General features: G+C 36.3%; 2 protein-coding genes and 1 long non-coding RNA gene across 14 annotated transcripts in view; 2 read left to right on the top strand and 1 right to left on the bottom strand.

Moving 5' to 3' along the window:
* The window catches only part of LOC126921522 (elongation of very long chain fatty acids protein AAEL008004-like), a 37,432-nt gene extending 29,532 nt beyond the window's left edge, over positions 1 to 7,900 (top strand). Inside the window, exons 4-6 of the mRNA XM_050733206.1 lie at positions 2,576 to 2,713; positions 3,778 to 4,020; positions 4,102 to 7,900. Of these exons, the coding sequence (XP_050589163.1) occupies positions 2,576 to 2,713; positions 3,778 to 4,020; positions 4,102 to 4,449 (729 nt within the window). The 3' untranslated portion in view covers positions 4,450 to 7,900. The remainder of the gene's footprint in view (positions 1 to 2,575; positions 2,714 to 3,777; positions 4,021 to 4,101) is intronic.
* A 644-nt stretch (positions 7,901 to 8,544) lies between these two features.
* Positions 8,545 to 24,634, top strand: part of LOC126921519 (elongation of very long chain fatty acids protein AAEL008004-like) — a 35,443-nt gene continuing 19,353 nt past the window's right edge. For 4 of the 9 annotated variants that reach the window (XM_050733199.1, XM_050733198.1, XM_050733200.1 and 1 more), the window contains exon 1: positions 19,470 to 19,983. The gene's annotated coding sequence lies outside the window, so the exon portion shown is untranslated. The other 5 variants (XM_050733196.1, XM_050733195.1, XM_050733193.1 and 2 more) reach the window with 5 other exon arrangements.
* Positions 13,166 to 16,321, bottom strand: LOC126921571 (uncharacterized). Of its 4 annotated transcripts, none has more exons than XR_007712401.1 (3): positions 15,299 to 16,261; positions 14,464 to 14,594; positions 13,166 to 14,375 (listed from the first exon to the last, which is right to left on the bottom strand). It is a non-coding gene; the product is annotated as an uncharacterized LOC126921571 (long non-coding RNA). The 4 variants fall into 4 exon arrangements; XR_007712402.1 differs by having other exon boundaries at positions 13,166 to 14,594; positions 15,299 to 15,854; positions 16,034 to 16,235; XR_007712400.1 differs by having other exon boundaries at positions 13,166 to 13,996; positions 14,095 to 14,594; positions 15,299 to 16,200.

Genomic DNA, 24,634 nt, shown 5'->3' with positions numbered 1-24,634 from the left:
TTACCGAACGACCTACGCTTCAAACTACACCCGAGCTTTCCTAACCCTGTTTAATACGGTCAAGTTTAATGGAATTCCGTGTCCTAGCGTCGATGATACCAATCAAGTTACACGAATCGGATGTCGTGCGTCACGCGATAACCAAAGTCAACGAAATTAGTTGGAGAGCATCGTGAATCTAAGGAAAGCTCGGTTGCCTCCAACAGATAACAGAATAATTATTCTTCGACAAATCCTGTCTGCATTCGCGAGCGTTTACACATAATTTATGTTTGTATTCTTGAAATCTTGAGATCTCTAAACTATTTCTGTATTCTTCGTCATCTTTTTTTTCTTTCCTTTTTATGTTACATTAATTAACTTAATTTTTCAGCGGAAAATAAACCTACCACGTTGAAAAAAGAAGAAATATTGAAAGAAGGTTACGAATAGCGTGCTTTTCTATGTCCAGTTTAAAATAGATTACATTACACGCAACATTGTTTCCTTCGTTTATCCGCAAAACACTCCTTTCATCAACCTTAATGAGCTACAAAAACATGCTAATTAATGTAAACGGTGTTTCCATTAGAACAATATTATAATGCGCTATTCTGTAAAAATGTATATACACGTTTCTTAAATGACTACCAACATTGTTTTACAAACAACAAAAATATTCTACATTACTGGAAATGCTTTATCTTCTATCTAGATACGTAATTTAAATCTTGAACTGTTCGTAGCTAAAGAAAGTATCTTGAAATTAAGATTTGATGGATTCCTCATAAAGAAGAAAAGCAAATTTGAAACGAAATATTTCAATAACGAATTATTGCGATCTTCTTCGCAAATGCATGGAATTTTTCAAGTACACATTAGCGATTTTGTAAGTCACCGTTTGTTTGGTTCTCGAACTATATGAGGTAACTTTATTATATGGGTATATACATTGAATGCAACCTTCACATAGTCACGGTAATACGACCACGTTTTTTCCTTCAGAGAATCGTATTGTAATATTATATTTATCGATGTGAAATTGCATTCCATTCTACAATGTGTTTTACAAGGACAAGTGTTTTACCCTCTCAGTTAGAGGTATTAAACGACTCATTGCCAGTCGATCGAGAAATATCAATTTGAGATGGATATATACTATTGAGTATTATTTGCTTCAAACGCTGTCAATATCGACAGTTAGGTAGGATCAGGTAGAATCCCCCAGTAATGTAAATTAAAAAGGCGATCGTAACGTCGATCGTGTTTCTGTTAATTTGCACGTTTTGAATTTGGCGCACGAAAAGTCCTTCATGGGCAAGATTATTTCGTAACGCTATTTCATGCTCGGTTTGAGCAAAATCATCGCCACTTAACCAATTATCGCGGCCTCGCAAGATTTCACTTTCGTTACACGTTCCTCAGATCAATTTCGAGCACATACAGTTTCCGCAAATTGGAAATTATTTCCGGTAACAAACCACTTTGCAAGCAAAACTGCGATATTTCACATTCGAATTTCACTCTTCTAAATTTTCATTTTTGTTTGAGGAAAGTTTTAAATAGTTAATTTAAAGATACAACGAAGCCTCAACGAAGCGAAGATTTAAATAAATCTGTAATTGGTTTGGTATACGTCAAATCGTTACGGACGTAATATCTTCTACCACATTCTTCACTCTTTTGCATCAAAGCAAAGTTACATTTGTCGCTAGCCTTTGATATCCTTACGATACAAATTGTTCACTTATTAGCCGAATTCTTTAATACGCGGTTCTTTATTTACGAATGAGCTGCGAATTTTTATGTATAATACATACTTATGCGAATTTCAAAGATTCAAACATGTATAAAATACCTAAAGTTCGATGTAATATTTAGCAGATGAAGAAAATTTTTGCTTAGGTTCCATTTCTTCACAAAAATGTTTATCTTTATAAATATCCGCAACCTGGAGCTATTATCAGCGATCTGATCGCGCCACGCTACTTAAGCGTAAATATCCCAGAATTTTCCAGATTCTTTGAAAGCCTGGAACAAAGAGTAAAAGATTAGTTTTCAGCATAAACGACCTAATTTAATATTCAAATGCTCTCGTGAGTCAGTGTACGTTGTCCATTCCGGAAATATTGACGAAAAACATAAACACTCCGGTAATAAAAGGGATGATCGTTAATGGGGATCCAGTTTGCGCTTGCGAATTGATGATTTAGGTAGTGTTTTAAGCGGGAAACCACGCGTGACCTGATTTTCCGGAAGGAATTGCGAAAATGCAACCGAAAGGCTACAGGAAACAAACTGCAGTCGCATTGTTCGTGATTCCTGAAGGAGCGCGGGCTTTTAGAATTTAAAACAGTGGCGAAGTCGTCTTGCGAAAGAAACAGAGCTGAGGACTCTTTTGTTCCCACTTCAGCTGTTTCCCTGGCTTTTCCTGGCTTCTTGATCGAACAAAGAGAGCAGAGAGACTAAGTTTCTCGGTGGAAAGCGAGCGATCGCAATCTATATGCTGATTGTTGTGGTCATAGCCGTGTATAGTCGTCTCTCGGTGAATGCGCCCCTTTTATTGTTCTCACTTTGCGGTGTTTCCTTGTTTCAGTACTTGATGAGTGGTTGGGCGAAAGGATACAGTTTCCGATGCCAACCGGTCGATTACTCCAACAGCCCCTTGGCTCTCCGAATGGCGAATACATGTTGGTGGTATTACATTAGCAAATTCACCGAGTTCTTCGATACCGTAAGTATCTAAACGACATCCATTTGTACGTGACCATTATCGTTGTTTTAATTGATTATCGAGTTAGTCACTATTTTGTCCTCCTTAAATAAAACATCCTATCTATCATTTGAACATTTCTATATGAGATTAATTTCTAAATTCACGACTCTATCAATTAATCCTATATTAGAAAAATAGTATGTTTATTATTTGGTTTATTTAATTTATTTGATTTCAAGATTACATAAGTATATCTTGAATATTTGAAAAATACTAATTATTACAATATTGATTATATTACTGATTTTTTTATAAAATTTGCCTACCATGAAAGCCTCTATAATATAACTTTAAAAAAAGGGGAACAGAGTATTTCAGCATATCTTAAAAAATGAAAAAGCTAGTAGATAGGAGATTTTATCTAAGGAAGGCAGTATTACTGTTGTTCATTGAACGGAAACATATGCTGCTCTCGTACGATAGTGAAACGTTGTGACAATTAATACTTTAAACGTTAGAATAATAGAGCATTCCGGATCATTGAGCAGCTACTTTAATACTAGAACTGTCGAACTCTGAATATGTACGTAAAGTGCAATAAAAAATTTTTATATTTTTATTAATTCAACATTTTTGAAATGAAAAAAAAAGAAGGAAGTAATTTCTGTAGATCTCCACAATAGAATTCAAATGTAAACTGGATTTCTTGTCTGTAGCTTGCTAGATTGAGGTTGCACGAAGATTATGCAAGTCTTCTAAAATTTGGTTGGCTAGAAGCAGAGAAAAATTGATCTTACATACAGCTAACCGCAAGCTTATATTTTTTTTCAAAGAACCAGTAATACGAAGCCGAGTAACGTTTGTCTCCGTTTGAGAAGAGTGCCGCTCAAGTATAAGTTGTCAAGCTGGAAAAAGATTATTTTATAATTTACTCTGTGAGACAACTTGACCTTCTTAAGAAGTCGAGGCGTGTAAATTCTAAACGACTGCTTTTTCTTCTTTTCTCTTTAAATTCAATGAAAAATGTGATTGTTTTAACGTATATAAATTAAAAAAATATTAATGATGTCATTTTCTTTCAGCTCTTTTTCATTCTGAGGAAGAAGAACCAACACGTGTCGACGCTTCATGTAATCCATCATGGAATAATGCCATTCTCGGTTTGGATGGGTTTAAAGTTCGCACCAGGTGGTCATAGCACTTTCTTCGCTCTCTTGAACACTTTTGTTCACATTGTAATGTACTTTTATTATATGGTGGCTGCAATGGGGCCTGAATATCAAAAGTACATTTGGTGGAAAAAGTACCTGACTACCTTCCAAATGGTAAATCCATTAATCGATAATGATCTGAACTTTCTAATTCTATGTAACTAGTTTAACACAAAAGGAATCTTCTTTTTCTAGGTGCAGTTCGTATTGATCATGAGTCACCAGTTCCAGCTTCTATTCACAGAGTGCGATTATCCTCGCGGCTTCATGATTTGGATCGGTTTACATGGCGTGCTTTTCTTAGGTCTTTTTTCGGACTTTTACAAAGCGAAGTATGTGGGCAAAACGAAGAAACCAACAGACAAGAGTTTACAGAATGGTTCGACCGGTCTTTGTATGCCTATATTGGAGGACTCGGTGCCACGACAAAACGGTGTCTCGTCGTACGCGACGATCTACAACAAGGAATACAACAGTTGTTACAGCAACGGTACCAACAATGGTTACGTTGCCAACAATAATACAGAGAAAAAGCTCGCTTAGAACATTCTGATTTTGGTAAAAGCTCGTAAAGAACCATCGAGATACCAAATCACACGATGCAGTTAATCACGCGTTGAATCTCGCCGGCACTTTTGAGGATTGTGCTGTGACTTCGTACACAACGTCTTATTGATCGATCTAATTCGAGTAGTGACTGCACGCGGTTCTACAGGAAGATAAACTATGCTAGTTGTAATTCGCCGTGAAGTCTGTGTTCATGTTCACGCGTAGAGTCGTCGACGAGAGACCAGTCGCGCATACGTTCGATTTTCTGCTAACGCTTTAAATTATTTCATATTAAACTGTATTAATGGGCTGGCGATTACGTTTATCGGGATAGTCTAACAAGGTTATATAAGGGGGGTATATAAGAATTATTACTGATAATATATTATTAATAAGGAAAGGGCTCTTCTGCACTATATTATTGTGTATCATATGTATGTATAATCGCATCCGCAACCGGATTGTGGGTGGTTCTGAAAATCGTTGCCTCGTCGATGGCTTTACGGATAAAAGTATAAAGGAACGTGAAGAATGACCGAGGAATGCGAAGAGACCAGAGTAAATAAACGGACAAAATTAAAACGCGCACACGATGAGTAAATTAATAATCGATCCTCATCGGAACATTATGTTTTCCGCACGTGATTGGCGACAGTGTTTTATCGCGTGCGTTATGTATGCGTAAACAAGTGTGATCGTTTATTAGTTATACGTGATTACGAGGCATTTCTTATTGGGACGCATCGAAATGATCCCCTTTACCATATTTCCTTATTGTCCGACTCTGTCTCTCTATTGCCCCGATTGTGTTCAAAGCTTCGGTGTTCGTCGTATAAGTAAGCGTCTGTCGATTCGCATTTAAAAGGAGAAATCGTACCACTCCTTCCTCTCGAAGCTTGATTCTCCTCCATTTTTATTGAGAGATCGTCGATTAGATCAACTTAGCAAAAGACAGTAGTTCTCTTGAATATGCAACGCTCGAATAGCTTTTTTATTGCTTACGATCAAGCAACGCAATACTTATTTTCAATAGAATATTCAATGAAATCTACGAATATTTCAGTTGTTATTGCAGAATCAAGCTTCCGAAGAGTTCTAGAAATTCTCGACGAAATTTATCTCTTGTTCACCGTTCGAACTGGTCAAATTGGGAAAAAAGAAGGTTGAACGCCGATCATTCGAATATATGTACATGTTATAAACGCATGGAGGGAAAGAGAAAACGTTTACCTAGGAATCATACAAATCTCTTATTAAGGATACAAACTTTTGTACTCTTCCTATTGCGGAAAGATGAAGGTTTTTATTTATGATCGCACAGAAATAAAAAAATCTGACGAAAAAAAACAATTCGATCCTATAAATTTAATGTTGTATATTTTTACAAAGAAATAGATCAATTGCATAATAAAAGAGACGTTAATGGTGTCAAAGACGTGCTTTCTTGTGAAAGTATTCATATATGAAAATTTATTATTGCCAAGTTTCAATAACGTATTAGAAGAATATTTGAAGAATGGTTTATAATAAAAAAAGTAAAAAAGAAAAAAAAGAAACTAACGTCGACAAGACTGTTAATGTAGTCGTAAAACATACATGTAAATATTATTTCCGAATTTCGAAAAAGATACTTTCTTTCTTTGATAAAATTAACTTTCAACGATATACGAATGTATTTCTTCAGTTGACAGATCAACAAAAATCTGTTCCAATCTTTATCATTCGTTCCAATGTGTACAGGAATTGATCTTCGAGTTACGATTTAGCGAATAATTTTATATCTTCAACGCTCAGAGTGTTATTCCTTTATCCGACCTCTTCCGTTCACATAAAATCACACTAATATATTATTCCCAACTACGACTGAAGTCAAATCGTACATTGTAACGCCATATAAATCGATTAAAATCGCTCATCCTTTTATCACTTCTTTAATATGTGTAAACTCGCGGTAAATTCTATTCAAAACGTATTTGTATCCAGTGATTATAAATTTTTAATTCTATAATATCGTGTGAACCGATACGAGTCATGAATGTATTGCATAGTTGTTTTCTTTATTTATTTTTCTTTTCTTTAATATATATTTCATTATGAACGTATTTTTAAGAATATCTCTAGCATAGAAAACAAAGCAATTTTGCACCTGTTAAAATCTTGCAAAAAAATACCATATTGTGTTTTTGGAAAATGTAACGTAAAAGTAAAGAATTCTGTCGAATCAACTCGTGTCTGTCAATGAGGACAATAAGCCGCGTCGACGTCGGAATACGACGGTAGAACATTCTAGCGGAAGTTCGTAAATATTTCATCAACGCGTTTGTACAAAGATCATTTATTAGTAGAGTTCAAAAAATCTACCATAATCTATCACAGCGATTAAGTATTCTCCGTACTTCTTCCGAAGTAAAACGCAAAGAAAAGAAGTTAAATAAAACCTTACAAAAGGAAGAAAAAAGCTGCTTCTCAGCATACGCGTTTTTACATTGGGCACGTGCAAGTACTTAATACATTTCGGCTAAGTCTTGCACTCTTTTGATGAAATTACGATAATGCTATTAAATCAAACAATACGATTTTTCGAAAATCCTTCAGAACTTTTACGACCAAGATTTTTGCAATTCATGCTACTCGAGGCTCTGAAATACCCTTCGTGTCGCTTTGACTAATGATTTCGATATTTTGTTGACATTATACTTTGTATTCTTAATCTTACATCTGATGAAGTTAAACATAATGCGAATAAAATTTGCGAATTATTTTATAAAAGGTCACAGGAAGGAAGCCTCTAATGGTATTAACTATAAGATATCTGTGTACTAGATCGATTACCAATTCATTCATTCGAATAGAGTGTAACGGTCATAGAAAGGATTTGTCAACGTATAAGTGTACTTCCTTTCTTGTTTCTTTCCACGCAACATTCACGTCTTACAGGTACAATACGAAACGAGTTAAAATTACCCTATTCTAAAACAAACTAACTATTCATTTTTTTGTATGCGTATACATGAAACAATGCATATACAAAATACGTATACAAAAGACAAGAGAAGAAAATTAAAAACACCGAATTCTCATGATATATACTATATGTAGAATTAACGAGTGGATATTTGAGTTTTATAGAGGAAAAGAAAGAGATTACTTGCGCATAAACACATACATAAGTCAAGATTGTCGATCGTCTTTCACTTTCAAAAATAAGCATGGGAAAAGAAAAAGAGAAGAAAAACTGTTCAAACCACGTGAAAGCTGTCACAAGCCAAGTTCACATGAGGCCGAGAAGATAAGAGCACACACATCGTCATGTACCTACTTAATGTTACGAACTCTGTAATGATTATTGATTCTCATTATATTTTTGTACATAATTGGGGAGAATTACACGAGAATAAATGAATTAAAAAGGAGCGAGTTGCCTTCAGCCATGAACACAGGGAAATCGGTGTACGTTTATTTAATGATTGACACACCCTTTGAAAACGGTACGCACTAGTATTATTGCTATATAATTGTTAACTAAGCACTCCAGGAAGTAAATAATGACAGCAATGTTTGAGTAGTTCGCACTGTCCATATCAATTGAAATTAGATGAGACAGAAACTCTCTCGTATTATACTTCATATTTACTATAACTGTATATTATAATAATCTGTCAATTTCGAAGGCCTATTGACAGCTATTTTATTAACAATTTATAATATCTTTGATTTTAAGTTCATTACATTTACTGGAATACTCGCACGATGTTACGCAATAGAATTATGCTACTGACATTTTCATACAAAAACTTGAATATCACTGCATGCAATGAAATTTGATACATTTAAAAATACAACGATATCAATTGTTAGAGTATTATTAGATTACGATGAGGTTCAGATAGCGAAAATGTTCATTACTATTTTGTATATGAAAATTACACACGTGAAATGAAATTCAAAATTAAAAGACAAATTTAGCAATTAGTACGATGCCACGGTAGGTTACATTAATTACAAATCTTTTCATGTTTTATATTACTAAACGAATAATATGTGCAATAAACACATTCTACACTATTTTAATTTTCGTCGGGTTAAGTTTATAAATTTGAATTTGAAAATAATATCGATTTTGATATCGATCTAACGTCGAGTTATCGATCTATCTATATATGTACCATAATTGAACAGAACACGAATTATGTATGTCATTGCGGCGTCGCTGGAAAGAGTGCATCAATGAAAAGATTGTATAGAATTACTTCATCGTATGTGTGTTCATTAAACGTAATTTCGTATCTAATCTTTAATTCAGTTTATATTTTCTGTACATTTGACACTTGATATAAGTGACAGTTGCTGCACGTTCCGAATTTCCATGCAACGCAAAATGAATGAATGGTGGAATAGTGTTAAGTTTTACCGAAATTCAAATTTCGTAGTTAAAAAATCCGGTTACAATAATAACAGAAGCATTGTAATTCTACGATACACGTAAGTAATTACTGTTCTAACTACCTTATGAATGTTATTCATACCGAATGAAAATTATTTTTAAGAAATTTATGAGTAAATATTATGTTGATACGGTGACATACGGCACGCCGCGAAGCCATCCGAGAATATAATACAAAGAATCACAAATCATAGGCATAACACAGGTACGTATCTTGCGAACAAAGATATGTATCAAAGAAGATGAATTTTTGAAAGGACAGAAGATGATAGTTTTCCTAAGATATCTCCCATATTTATTCAGTCGGTATAGAACAGTTTTTATATAATCGATCATTTTCTACGAAAGAAAGCGATCGTTACCGTAACAAAAACAGCAGCGTGATTCGCCACGATGAAATATTCGAAAAAAAACTTGTATTACAAGCATAATCGAATTTTCTAGGATAATCACGTATACGCTGGTTCACAACATTTCGCAACGTTAAACATAAAATAGAAATCAAAACATCGAGATCGTTATCAATCAATCTTCGTAATTACGTAATCACATAAAATTTCAAACTTTCTTATGATTTCACCGTTCACGAATCGCCGAGAATTACGAATACCGGCGTCGTAATAAATCCACCATGTCGTTGATACCTTCCAAAGACTTGCATTAATACGTTCTTGTTTATCATTGTTCAGTCGGAGAAAAATTTGGGGTTTTGTGGGCTCCCCAACTGGTAGTTACGGTCCTGTCGGCGGTTCTCAGTGCAACGACAAAACTCATAGCGCATTACAGGACGTCAAGGGAATACGAGAAAGGTACGACGATTTTGCGATATGATGACGATGATACGTACAGTCGTGAATACGTTGCATGAGAGTGATGCGTAACACACACCAAGAAGGAGGAAGAATCGTCGAGCAAGCTCGAGCATCTCCGTCGAGCCCCGCCCTGTATATATTTTTAACCGGATCCATCGAAAGTCTGGCCGGCGTGGCACACTGTTCGTTCGAGCAAGTGAGGTTTCTATTGACGTGCAGGAAGAAAGAAAAAAGTCAGAAGGACGCAAACGAAAGACAGGACACATTCGAACGACGCAACAAGTAAAGAAAACTGCATCTCTTTCGTTCGACCTGCACGCTACTGGTAAGTAACATTTCCTTCGATCAGCTGATTATTCAGATTACCGGTGTATTCAAGGCATCATGATCTAAGCGTGCTCCCGTCTCGTGGAATCGATGCTGCGCAGCAACTTTGCGCATGAATCGAGCCCCTTACAGCGGACAACCCATTGGACGATTTCGATGAAATGGTTCAGATCGGTTAGGTGCACGTGTTTTGGCTCAAATAAATATATACATACTCATTGTCAGTGACGTTTAGTTATACAGTGTAACAAGGTAGTTAAACGGAATTATGCTTTTCACAAAGTTAACGTTAACACTGTGTTGCTTTGGAAATTTTTATATACAGGAAGACAAAATATACAGTAGCTCATATAGTATTTGAGCACTAACAGAAACTGTTTATTAATATACTATGCATGTTAGACAAAACATTTTTGACTTACATAGATGCTAAAGATGTCTAGTGCAAGTATATAGTTTTTTATAACACACATAATATATACAAAGAAATTTCCTATAGTAGTATATATTTCCCATATAGTATAGTATTCAAATACCTCCTTGAATCCCTATATACATAGCGAGTAGATGGAAATTTTCAAATGAACCTCAATTGAATGTTTTAATTACTGAATATCAGAGATTCGTGACCTTAGTAACTCCTTAAGGTATAATATCTTTTATGATCATCAGATACGCTCGTTTGTATGCGGATATCTAACGAAACTTCAATTAGCACATCGCATAAGTACATCGTTGATTTCTTATTTAAGAACAGTGTTAAACAATACAAGCATTAATTAATCCCAATTAATTTATAGCAAATCCAAATTATGAGCAGGTATAACAATTTCACAGTAAGATTAATCTGTACGATCAGTTTCATAAAACGAAGTTCTCTCTCAATTATCGAAGTTAACTATTGTCTATTATAGTCATCCTGCTTCATAGCAATAGTTTTAACCACGTAACAAATAAGTATCGTTTTCCAGTCGAACAAGGACAGGTCCGGTAACATTAACGATCTAAAGAATACAAAATCAGCGTGGTACATCCAACAGAGATATTCCAAAAAGTCACGCGTGCATTCATTACGAAATAAATCATGTATTCGCTGAAACCGGCGAGATTGTTGCGAGAAACTTGCCCGCGATGTTGCCTCGTGCACGTATGTGTTGTAAATCGCTAGGAAAATCGAAGGAGGGAAAGTCGATAAGGAGTAGAATGGTATTGACCAATTTCGTGACAATAGAGGACGTTTCGACATTTATAAAAACGAAAGCGTCACGAAATCCGATAGGCACATTTATCCTAGATCGATTTGCGTAATTTTGTTTACACGCGAGTGGAAGTCACTTGACGTGAATTCTCGACTCGCGTTAACTTCCACAGGGAGGTTTTGAACGAAATCTCTCTAATTCGTCGTATCGAGGTCTGCGAGAGCAGCGTCAACTGATTCGTTCAACGACGATGGAAATAATGCTGACGTTAATGAACATGGAAATGGAAGTTTGTGAGGGTCAGTCGGATCTCTCTCTTTGTCTGTCTGTCTGCCTGTTTGGCTGACTCTCTCTCTCTCTTTCCCTCTCTCTCTCTCTCTCTCTCTCTCTCTCTCTCTCTCTCTCTCTCTCTCCCTCTCTTTCCCCCCTCTCTCTCTCTCTCTCTCTCTCTCTCTCTCTCTCCCTCTCTTTCCCCCTCTCTCTCTCTCTTGTCTGGCATCCTTGCAACCGGTTTAACTTTGATTTTCACTTCCGAGTGTCGTATACAAGTAAAAGCCGATATCATTATCGGAACAATGGAAAAACCAAGGAGCAAGGTGAATAGAATTTCGACGGAACTTTTCCGCTGGGGAAAGAAAGTGTACGATGACGGTGGGTTTACGCATGATTTCTATGTTCTACGTATGTAAATCTTTATGGAATTCCACGGAAATCACGATCTATTGGAGCCGCGACTGATGGTCTTCGTAGAAACGAACGTTCAACACGTTCAATTATACTAATTACACATAACGTCAAGACGGGACTCTTTTGCATTGCATCAACCACTCGTTGAAACGATATGAAACACGCGAGAAAGTGTTATATATATACTGTATAATCCGAAACGTGGCTCTGAGTACAAATAAAAGAATTCTTTGGATTTTTGTAAAATATAATTTTAAGAAGTATTATAATTTTATACGATAAAGTTCCACCGGTGAATCACGCGCGATCTATCGTGCGCGTGCTAGGTCGATCGTTGGTGTCGATTCTTTCAATATTCTCCTCGTGTATCTGCAGATATTTCTCCACAACGAGACCTTCGACATATTCCTCGGACCACGGAATCGAAGACTGCGTAAAATTCTTCGTTCTTCTTCTCTGTCTTTCTCTGTCTTTCTCTGTCTTTCCCCTTGGACCGTTACGCTCCGTTCACCACAGAAACAAAGTAAATCCACGGGAATCCTTCGTTTGATCGAGAATTAGGCAACTAGAAAGGCGGAATTAAACGAGTCGAGTCGACATTTCGTGGCTATCGTTTCTTACTTTGATCACCGTTTCTTCGTTTATCTACTTTTAATTACGTAAAATTCTTCGAAAAGCACAAGCTTTTAAGCAAACCGAATTCTCGCTTGAATATAACGTTTGTAAAATTTCGAACATCGTAGAGGAATCATCTCGGTCGTATTTCGTCGAGCGATTGAATGGAAATCTCTAAAGCGCGTTTAGTACATTATTGGAAAAAACGGTTTTTAAGTTACACTGTTCGATAAATTTCAAACACCTAACGTGCTTCTTACGTCATTCCCTTCCAACGAAATAACTACAACCTGTGTATATTAGAACGATTGACAAAGGTTATAAAACTATATTGTTAATTCAATTTTCGCTAAAACGCCCTATAGACCCATATTCGAGGTTTCCATTCAATTTTTCGACGATGAATATCTAGACATTCAATCACGTCTCACGATTGTAATTGCACTTGAACAAAGTTCGTTAGACGGGGGACGACTAAGTATTTGCACGGACGAACGATTATTTCAACGGTGCGTAATTTCTGTCGATGCCGAAACTTTCTCCCGCGGCATGGACTTCGGTAGCCCGCTCGATGAGAAATTCCACTCCCTACCCCTGCGCGGACGACTTCCATGTAATCGAGACGGTCAAAGGAGAATCATCCAATCGAATCTTTATTTTCCAACGTATGATTACGTTACGTTGCGATGAAACAGAGCGTATTCACTACACAATTCTGTACAGTTAACTCCCTACAGAATTATTTTTCGAACTTTTTCTTTGGACAAATTTCCACCGACCCAATATAAGATTTTAGTTCTTCTTTCAGCTTAGAAAAGCATTACGTAACTTCCTCTTGTCTTCTCGTTTCTCGCGTGCTCTCGTTTAAATGGTTGCAGCAAATCTCCAGGGAAGTATAGGAACGATATGACAAAAAGGTGAGCCTCGTTGCGAAAAATAATGTAGGTCAAGTGGCCTCGAGGCGCGATCCATCAGCTGGCTGAAAAACAGGACATAATGTCGAGCATACCGAATCGTGTTAATCACGATTCACAAACGGTACGAATCGCTCCATTAAAGCCGCCAGCCGGGAAAGAACATCGTGGGCACGTTTCTGCCGTTGTGCAACGGACTATCAACACTCGCGCTTGACTTTTGCGACGGTGATTCGTTGGTTCGTGTCCCGAACTCGGTGAAACAGTAGGCCAAGGCTAAATTCTTTGTGTATCGGGTCCTCTGTTATCGGTCGATCGATAAAATCGAACCGAATACGGTACTTTGTCTCAAATGTTGCACCGTGAAATCCGCTTCTTTTACGAGCTACTGTACCATCTGACGCAGTGACACTGACGGAAGCGGTTGGATAATTTTCGTACCGTTCATAAACCACCGTCGTAAAACATCGTCCGACTTAAACTTAAAACGGATCGACCGTTAACCCGTGGAAATTATATTTAGAAATCCCTCTGTGCGTATTCCTACAGATAGAAAAGTGCCGGTGTACTCGCGCATTAATTGCAGCAGCGCGCGCGTATTGCGATCAGCTGAGCATGAATGATCCAATGTTGTCGCTTACGTAAGATGGACGAATTAGGTCGTGTGCCATGTGGAAAACGCGAGAACTCCTCTTGAATTCTTCTTCGAGCGAGCAATTGCTCCGCGTGCGACAGCCATTCACTGCCCACTACCGCAACGAGATACCGCTCCACGTTCACCGATTTGTACAGGTGGTTTCATCGGTGTATATCGTGCCTTCTGTTCGTTCGTTCATTCGTGTGAACAATCGTGTGTGTGAGGGAGAGAAATAGACTGCTCCGAAATTCGCAGTCGCATATCCAAACCGTTCTGTCTAGACAACTATCCGTGAGAATAATTAGTGAGTATCTGCTTTGAAAGCTTGATAAATTATACGGTATGTCTTATAAAATACGAACGTCACATTTACCGTAGAAAAGTTTAGATGTCACTAGCGATCAATATTTGATGTCTCGTACATTTAGAAATAAACGTTGCGACAATGAGCACTTTGTAAAAATATTCATTGATCGGTCATTTTCCAGTTTATAGATATATAGCCTGTTTAAAAAATAGCGTATTTGCAATATACGATTATTCTGCTGAATGCCTAAAACGATTTTCTTATTAACACCTTGCGCAATGTTATTGAATGCAATTATACGTCCGTAGATGCAAAAAGACATGAGGCAGCACGCGATAGTAATAGAATGAATTTTAAGCATTGTGGTTAAATGTTTTCCTTTGAGATAAACTTCCGTTTTATTGCCTACCAGCGATTCAAGTGTACTGTAATTTCCTCGTTGTTTCGTAAAACAGGTCAGTTGCCAGAACTCTGCTAAAGCAGAAGTAGCTGTTTCGCTCGTTTCACCAACTATTTGCAACCTCTTTCAATTAACAATGAGAAAGTTATGTAATCGAGTGTTATCGTGTAATAAATGCCAGATTGAAAAAGTTACTTTTATGATACGCGTGACTGTCGACACGTTTTTATATCGACACTTTCGTTCGATGCTACTGAAGTAGCTTTTATTCTAACGAGAGGCCCGACCTTCGTTCGATCGACCAAATTTCATTGAATTTATTACTAAATTTTATATGAGCCATTGTCGCTTAATCAAATTTTCTAAACATAAAAACTAAGATTGTTGTATTCACTACTCATCTGTTTCTTCATATATTCAGTACAGATACGTTATAGCAGTAAAAAAAAAAGAAAAAGAATTGAAAAGTATTTGTTTCCAATTCGTAAATTTTGCACGTACCTTGAAACTTAGACGATAAATAATGTCGACGCGCTTTGACTCATTTTGACTAGAAACTTAAAATTGTTGACCAATAGCCAATTCGATCGGTAAAAACTACCCATCATGAAAGAAGGTTACAGGAGAGTTCAAAGAAACGTGCTCGTTTGTATATATGTATAGCCACAACGACCGCCGCGGTCTGTTTTGAATTTGAATATCGTTTAACTCTAAGGACACTCGTGGAAGAGATGTTAACGATATTCTTGATCGTGACGCAGCGCGTAGGGATTCGGTGCCTCGAGGATTCCTTGTGATCTTGAACTTAATACAGTCGACCAGCTTTACTTTGGTTTTATGTAAATGCAAAGTTTGTAAAGTCGAATGGCTCCACTCTGTCGCAATGTTTGCTTGAAAATACGCTGCTCCAAGATCCCGGAGGCAACCAGCCAGCCAGCCAGCCACCTTCTAAGCTTCACATTTTAAGCAGTTCCTCTTCCTCTTCATCGAATTACGGTCGGCCATTTATTGACGATTTTGAACTTCACAAAGAATGCAAGGTCTCTCGTTCGTTGATCTATACCATTCAATAAAATCGATCGTAAAACACTCGTGGGCCGTCTGAACTACCGGTCTTTACTCGTCCAGGTATTTTCAAAAATACATATATATGAAAAGTGACGTAATTAGCAATGAAATTGCATCACCGACCAAAAACGTATTGGTTCGTTGCGAAAGACTGTGATGCCTACTTACTCGCTGGATTTGGCGACCAGACAAAATCGCGCGACACCGACCGCTCTTCCTCGATAATCAGGTCTCTTCTACGAGAATTATGACGCGACGAGACGCGACGTCTTCGTGGAAAGGACAACCGTACACTCTCGTCTATACGGTAATTGGCACGCCAGCCACGCAATGTCGTACCGAGAAAATGTATCTTTAGATCGGTACGAGTGCTGTTCGAAATCGAGCGCGAGTTTTTGAAAATTACCATTCACGTTCCCGTACGAACCCGTGCGTGGAAAGAATAGATATAATAAATTCAATAATCTTTTAGGGAGAATTGCGCAAGAAAAAGAGATCGACTTTATTCATGTGTCAGATTCGTTTTTACCTTGAGTCACTGTTAGTTTTGAAGATATAATAAGATATAATAAGCCAGAGGCTTCGCCGAAATATGAAGAGAATCTACAATAGGAGGTGGAATCATCTTGTGGCGTTACAATTTGGTAGAAAATACTGTCTTCTCTTGTTTGATCGTTTTTCTACGTCACTGAATAAGAAACGTCTATCGTCATCGATATAAGAAGCCCAGGTTAAATTATTTGCGTTTTTCACACGTCTATACATATTTTGAAATTACTCGTGTATTCTTTACACGAGTAATTATATTGTGCGAAGAAAAACAGTGGCTTGTAACTGCATGAGTCGCAAAATTGCGAGTCCATGGAAAGTGCATGTACAAATCGTTACGTTTTTACTTTCTATATACGAAAGGAGGCGAAAATACTGTTGATAGAAATTGAAGGCGAAACTGTTTGCCAACCATTGTTCTAGTTAGGAATTATAGAATAGAAATTTAGAATAAGAATTAAAAATCATATTTATAAGCAATCATTTGCATTACCATTTTGCAAAATTAAGGCACGAATAATTTATAAACAAGTTAAGTCGTGGTATGTATTGAAACAATCAGAATCACCTAGCTTGGTAATAATAATACATTTTATTGAATATAGAATGCGATTCGAATAAATTTGCAAATGTCGAAGTTTTGAAGAGAGGGAAGCATCCTAAACAAACAGAACATATTCCATAAGTTTTCGCAGCATGAATCCTACTAGGTACGAGAAACGAATCGAATAAAAACACGTTAAAAATTCAAAATAGTGAACTTTGCTTCGAAGCAGGCAAAAAGCAAATTTGTCAAACCGCCAAAGTTTTCAATTCAAATTCTAATTGAGTTGTTAAGAAAATGTTCACGAATGGAATTTACCTAGCGATCAATTTTTAATAGACACAGGCGAAAGATAAATGAACTATTTGTATTTCGTGCAAGTTCAACAAAGATCGTACACACGTTTTAAGTCTTTAAACCAACTATTGTTATTACGTATTCGCGAACAAATCCTTTGTCACATGATGTCAGTCACGTCGGCCAAACGAACGAAACCTTCATCTGACTTCTTGACCATCGACCAAACGGCTCCGAAGGATTTGAACTTATCTCGCAAGATTCATTAATGCCTATAATTACATTCTTCCATTATGATATCTTTCATTTTTGTAATCTTTTCCACTAAATAAGTCAAATTTATTGATAATTTTCTTGTATTTATGAAATTAGAAACTTGTTTACAAGCAAACAAAATACGATCATTAGGTTTTTTACAGAAATATAATGATAATGAATTATTTATTAGTTTATTGCAAGATTTATTGAAATAGGACGTTGAAGAAAAAGAATACGTATTTACATATCTACACTTTTAGCAAGTCATACCTAGTATTTCACGGAAACAATTCACGTCATTAATAAAATTTGAATTTGCAGACTTTACTATCTCATATATATGTAGTTGTTATTTCCTATACATTTTTTAATTATACGATTGAGTCTAAAATTATCATAAAAGATGTAATTATGTATAATAATTCAGTAAAATAAATAAAAAGATATAAGTAGAAGACAAAGTAAAAGAAAAACATCTACATAGACCAGGAGTGAATCAAAAAACGCTGTTTATGCGGTTCACTAGGGATTAAAATATATTCTCCGAAATCAAAATATGTTTCAGAAATTTTATAGTCACGCTATCTCGAGAAATAGTAACGACTCTGTAAAACTGAAAATGGCCCACATATATAATACTTCCTGGCGAAACGCAGAAAGTGCAAGTACTACCATTAACCAGTTAACTGCGTTTGACGATTATACACGTCAAACAAAAACTTTATTTCGGTACGTTTGACGTGTATACTCGTCGCTTATATTTGTTTACGCACTGCACGACCTAACCCCATAAGAGATTTCTAAAATTAAATTCTGCTGTTAACTGGATAAAAAAAATCTCTATTAACCTTTAAAAAGCTCTATTAAACAAAGAACCCCGAGAAAAAACCTAATGCCGATTTAACAATTTAGCATTCTGTATAACAATGAGAAGAAAACATCAGCGACCGATGCCCATGTTTAGTGAATTTTTACAACGTGGCAAGAATGATAATGACGAGGTATAATCAGAGGGAGATAATACTATAATAGCGATAAAATAATAGCGATAACGAACGCAATGCAATACGTAATAAAATATATAGATACACGTATTTTATAAATATATTCACATTTCTTAACACATTCTTTATATATATATATTATAAGCCATATCACAGGCATTATTAGAACTAAATCTAAAGGACCTATAATGAGCATTTAGGTTTGGGTAATAGAGACCGGAAATTGGCCTGTCTTGTAACGATTTTTCATCTGCCCTCCGAAGGTTAATCATATTACTGAGGATAATTATATTACTTTGTAACATAAATGTTTGGATATTATTCGCAGAAACAATTATCTTTAGCGTCAAAGCAAGCAAAAGGATTGACGTAAAACTTTAACAGACCGCCGTAACCTGGTTTTTTATTGAATTCTAATTAACTGTGTAATTCATTATATAAATTTATTCGTTCTGTGTAGACAATTTATAGCTATGATAATTTGTTATAATTATTCTCAATATATAAGTTGTTTAGATTTTATATAATACGTAGTAGTTTAGCTTGAAATAAATTTTTTATTTAGGGATGTTTCAATCCTGCACTAGATGATTTGCGTTTTATAAAATATGAGCATAAATCCTCTTATCTTCAGAAACAGTAGCCGCGTATGAAAGCTACGAATGAAATAAGTAGGAAGTAAATCGTAGAGAACATTCCAGAAACAAGCGAAGAAGAAGACTCGTGGAATAATTAATAGAGACGAAAGAAAAGTAGAAGGATCGCGAAGGGCGGTAAGAGGCGCGTGACGAATGTTGTCCATGAAGGCGACCGATCTCGCGTCAAGCGTCGAAGGATCGCAAAAGGTAGAAGGGATGCGATACCAATATGGCGGCTCGGTTAAAAGCAATCCACCAGCGTAACTGCTGTCAGTCCGCAACTTGGCACGGCGGCAGCGTGTTCATTCGTACGAATATTATCGGTGTCGCATAAGCGCGAGTTTCAACTCCGACCCTTTTTTCCTCTTGTTTCTTTAGCTTTTTATTTTTCTTTCCTTTTCTTTTCTTTTCTTTCCTTTTATTTTCTCTTCTTTTATTTTATTTCTGTCTTTCCTTTTTTTTAAATTTTCGTTTCGTTTCATTCAATTTGATTTACCTTAGTCTATTGTTTGATACAATTTTGTAAAGTCACGAGGAGAGAAAGGAGGAGTCAAGCGAAAACATCGTGTCTCCGTAGCCGATTTATAAAATCGTGGCGATTCGTCGTCGGCCCACCGTGCCTGACAACTGGTCTTCGTTCGTTCATTGAGCAGTTCGTGCAAATCCGAGAAAAACTTGGCACAAGAGACGAAGGTTCATGAAGGGACAAAAATTCGTCGAAGAATTTCTCAATCAACAGTGACACGAAAAAGAAGAAGAGAGTGTGTGTTTGATTGTTCAGAAAGAGACGATTACGTGAGATAACTGCTGTCTTCGGCCGATTGTCCGGTAAGTGAGCTGAAAGTAACGCTACCACGCTCGCTTCCAATAGAAGCGCAACCACTTCGTGCGGTTGTTTTTCCTTCTGACATGACGTAACGAATTGATGCCGTCTCACGGAAACGACTTCGTACACCCGCCTCTCTTTCGGTTCGCTCACCGAAACGATAATTCACCGGTTGTTCATTTACTTTTACGCCTCGCGCTCTCTACCGTATCACGACGACTCGAGCAAAAATTACGCGCGTCTCCCTTTCTCTCTCTTTCTCTCCCTCCCTCCCTCCCTTCTTCTTTCTATTCACCCTTTAATTACTCGTATGCGTTACAGGTGATACGATTGTAATCGTCGTTAATAAAAATGAAAAAGTCAAGCTCGTCGCTATTATACGTTTCTGGGCCAGTGTCTTATCTCGCAATTACTCGGTAGCAAATAACGCGCGATTACTTCAAGCAATATGAGTGAACCAAGTGATACGAACCTTATCGCTGCACGATATCGTGCTTAGATATAATTGCTCCGAAAAAGATATGCACACGTGTAGACAAAGTTGTTTCTTATTGAATACACGCGAGCGCAATATATATTACTTCGTGTGTTCGCTTCGTGTGTTTATCTCGTAGGAATTCGTAGCGCGGCATAAAACTGCTCCCGATAAATATAACAATGATATTTTCTCTTGTCACTGAACCAACCGATCAACTCGTAACAGTACTCTCCTCGGCTAAGACATTTCCCTCTGTTGACGTTGTCTTTAAGGTCTTTCTCTCACACGCTGTTTTGTCCCGTAAATCACGAACCACGTGAGCAGTCGATTTGACTTCGATTCACGTTCTACTCCATCGCGTCGCGCTTCTTTAAGGCGTGTACTTAGGTACTTAGGTTTGCCTGCTGGGTGGTCTTCGTCGTTGTACAAACTCCCATTGTTGGTTTCGAACTTGAAAAATTGCGATTCGATTCGATCTTTTTTCGATTCGAACTCTGCTATTCTCCTCGTCCCTTCACATTTGCATTCCTTTAGATATCTTTTCATTGTCACATTTTGTGATACCTTCGTCACAAAAAGCGTGGTATACACAAAAAGTAGTAATATTTGGATATATTGAATACTAAAACCATTTCAGCGCTATCTATATTTTAATAATATTCGTGTAATAGGATTTTCATTTCGGGTCGTATAGATCCGTGAAGTTGCTTAAAAATTGTCAAATTTTGATTTTAAATGATTAAATCGGTAAACGTTGACTCTCGTGCCACATTGATCATACGTATATACTTTAAGTGTCATTATCTTTAAATTCATATTATTCAATGTCTGAAACAACAACAACAATAACGATCCCTTCAGACCCCTTCATTTAATATCTTCGACGATAATTTCATTAGATTCGCAGAGGCCAAGCTAGACATTACGTGAGATACAAGAGACGAATTAAAAATAATTTATTAGTTACGTGCGTAACATATTATTATCAAAGCAGTTAGGAATAGAGTTGATATCGACTCAGTTGTCCACAAAATGTTAGTTTTCATGACACGAGGCTTTTATTCTTGCTGTATCATTTTTTAATTATCAGTGTATACATGCACATTCCAAACACATATACCGAAAATCGATTACTTTGTTTTATTACCAGTCTCGCCTCTAAACTCTCCAGTATTCACTCGCCCAATATTTATGCAGGTTGGAAAACACGCAATTTGAAACGAGAAATAACAAGAAAGTTGATTCCCAAATTGCTAATTACGATATACGTATCTATAGATGTTCTAATTTTCGTAAAACTTAATATCGTCACTGTTCATTGTCCCATTCGAATTTTAATGTTTCCTTTATGTTGGGCGACCCATTAACTTTTAAACGAAGGATAATTTTTTGTATTCCTCCGATTCCCTGCACGATTCGAAACGCATATTAATCGTGACCAATCGTTGCTTAGGGAGATCCACAACCGGAAGAAGCGAATCTTGAATCTGTCTAATTGCCAATTCGAATCTCGAAATGCGGTGTCCTTGCATGATTGGCAGACTTCCTGAAAAATTTTTTATATACTTGCCCCCCTTTTATATACTTGCAAATACGTATTTAAAAATGTAGATGTTTGATAATGTGAATATTAGGAAATTTGAATATTCAAAAATTGAAATATATACTTTCCAATATTGGTGGATAACAATAAGTACTGATATAATTTAAAATGTTTATCTAAATTCTATTTAGATATTTATATATTTATCTGTTATATACGGAACTATTCATAATTATTGCTAATAATACGAAAATGATGGTATATCTAAGTATTGTAACATTTACATATCTACTAATTAATTAGGGTCATCAATTTGGGTCAATAACACAGTCGCACTAATCACTTACGCGCTTTTATGATATATTAGTTAACGATATATGTTTCTCTGACAAACATCGTGCGTGAAACGATTCCTTGCTCAAATACCACCAAAGAACGATTTGAACGTCTGACCTCTACCTTTAAGAGCCTTGGATACGCGCGAGGCGGAAGTTTCTGGCTGCCGTAGTTCGCGATGAATTTGAAATGGTTGGTTAAAACCTAATGTCACATGTTTATATACTGATCAAAATAAATGCGTATTGCTCAACAAAATGTTATTAAAATAACATCATGAGCATCGTAAATAGACTTTAGATTTTTTACGCGTTTATTTTCAGGGTGTTCCTTATTGATAAAAAATGTTGTACACGTAGATATCGTTAAGAGAGTAACGTGACTTATCTTTGAGTGGCTCGAATCGTTTTAATCGACATTAATGTTGTGTATATGTTTGTAATATAAAAGTATTGGGTGGAGTATCATTGGAATTCCTTGGATCTTACGAACTGGTGAAATACAAGGCAATTCGTTTTAGATATTATGGAGGCCTAGCGATCGAGAGCTTACGCATAACTAGTGTTCGATTACCGAAATTTATCACAGATCGATGGTTTCTCACATAGCTCTAGATACGCGGTGATTTAAACGCACTCTGGCAATCACGCGGCAACATATCTACTTGGTTACATATTACGTGAGAGGACGTTGCGACACCCGGCAAATTTTCTGAAAGAAACCGAAACGAGTTTTGCTTTCTCTCTGTACTTTTTAAACTTCTCACTAGATTGTTGACTACTTTTATATTCCACTGCAAGTTGGAAAAATCCAATCAGTAAGTTATTATAATTGTAACATTCCTCAATACTGACGAAACATTCTTAGATTTAGAACTCCTTTGAACGAAGAAAATCTTTATACGCTTGCTGTAATTTGATCTTTTAACGGAATTACATATATAGCTTTCTATTCGGTAATCCGATGAATAGACTGCGGATGTTTGTACACTCGTGGAAAATTTAAAAGTGAAGAACTATAAAGTACATAATATACAGAAATATATAAACGAGGTATAGTATCTGATAAATGAAACAAAAGTTTTACGCTTTTATTTATATTCATATAAATACGAATCCGCAGTCTAGTGATGAATCAAAATTGTTATACAATTTAAATTATCGATTTATCTCACACAGGAAAGAAAACAATTTACAAATGGAATACTGTAACTGCATAGCACAACTACTACGTGGTTAATATGAATTATCAATCCACGAGAAGGTGGTGCACTCAAATAGTTAAGTCTCCCGCGCAACATAATGTCTTCTTAATTTCGTACAACTGGCAATAGTTCATCTATTCTGCGCGTATTTTTCGTGATTATCAAACTATGTCAAGAAAAGACTTTAATACGATCGTTACGTAAATGGATACTATTGGGTTGCTTCTTCTTTCTAACCAATATGCCGCAGTAAAGTACCATTAAATCATCATAGCTCTCGACAGGTTGCAGCTTCATGCAGCTATGTACTTTCCCCACGCTTCTTATTATAAAAAAACTTGTTCGTCCTACCTAGCTTTGATTTTGGAGTAAAAAAGGTTAATAGATGTGTAATAATCTTGCCCGATGAAATTTCAGAAATGGACGAGGAAAGCGATTCGCGGGAACAAACGTGACTTCTTGAACATGCTTTGTGCATGTGACGAAAACGTGCTTGAAGTATACGTTATTTACTATTTGCTTGTTTGTTTTTCTTAATTGTTTCTTCATAATTTTTTCTTCCTTTAAAACATTGAAATTCTAAAGAATTTTCTAGAAGTTTTTGTAATCCGCTCACCAACGAGCCTCTGCCTTGACGTGTTTAATTAGGAATGTTTTCGTATCTAGAAAATTCATAAAGACAACAAACGATCGTGGAAAACAGAACTGTGTAAAAACACTTGCATATATTCGATTAATTGGCATAATAAACGTCGATGTTATGTTTATGGGAATAACAATCAAGATTACGTAAAATAACACTGAAGCAAATACTGTACTGATTGTCGAACATGTTCAACTTTTTTTTGTCCCGAATCTCCTTGCAAGCTGTTGTTACTTGCTAACTATTGAGATGTGTCACATTATCGGGTTGGATGACACAGCAACGATTTACCACATTGAGGTTTTCATGTTGCATGATGCAACATGGACTTGCGTAATTATTTTAATGTGACATTTTTTTTCGTTAATCGTATTTCGACGCAGTTTAGCATTCTTAAACTAAAACTCACAAAAACGTTATGTAATTAATTCGGACGTGCCTGAGAGGCA

This window comes from Bombus affinis, chromosome 10, assembly GCF_024516045.1.
Source record: "Bombus affinis isolate iyBomAffi1 chromosome 10, iyBomAffi1.2, whole genome shotgun sequence".
Classification (NCBI taxonomy): Eukaryota; Metazoa; Arthropoda; class Insecta; order Hymenoptera; family Apidae; genus Bombus; species Bombus affinis.
This window is presented reverse-complemented; position numbering and strand designations above follow the sequence as displayed.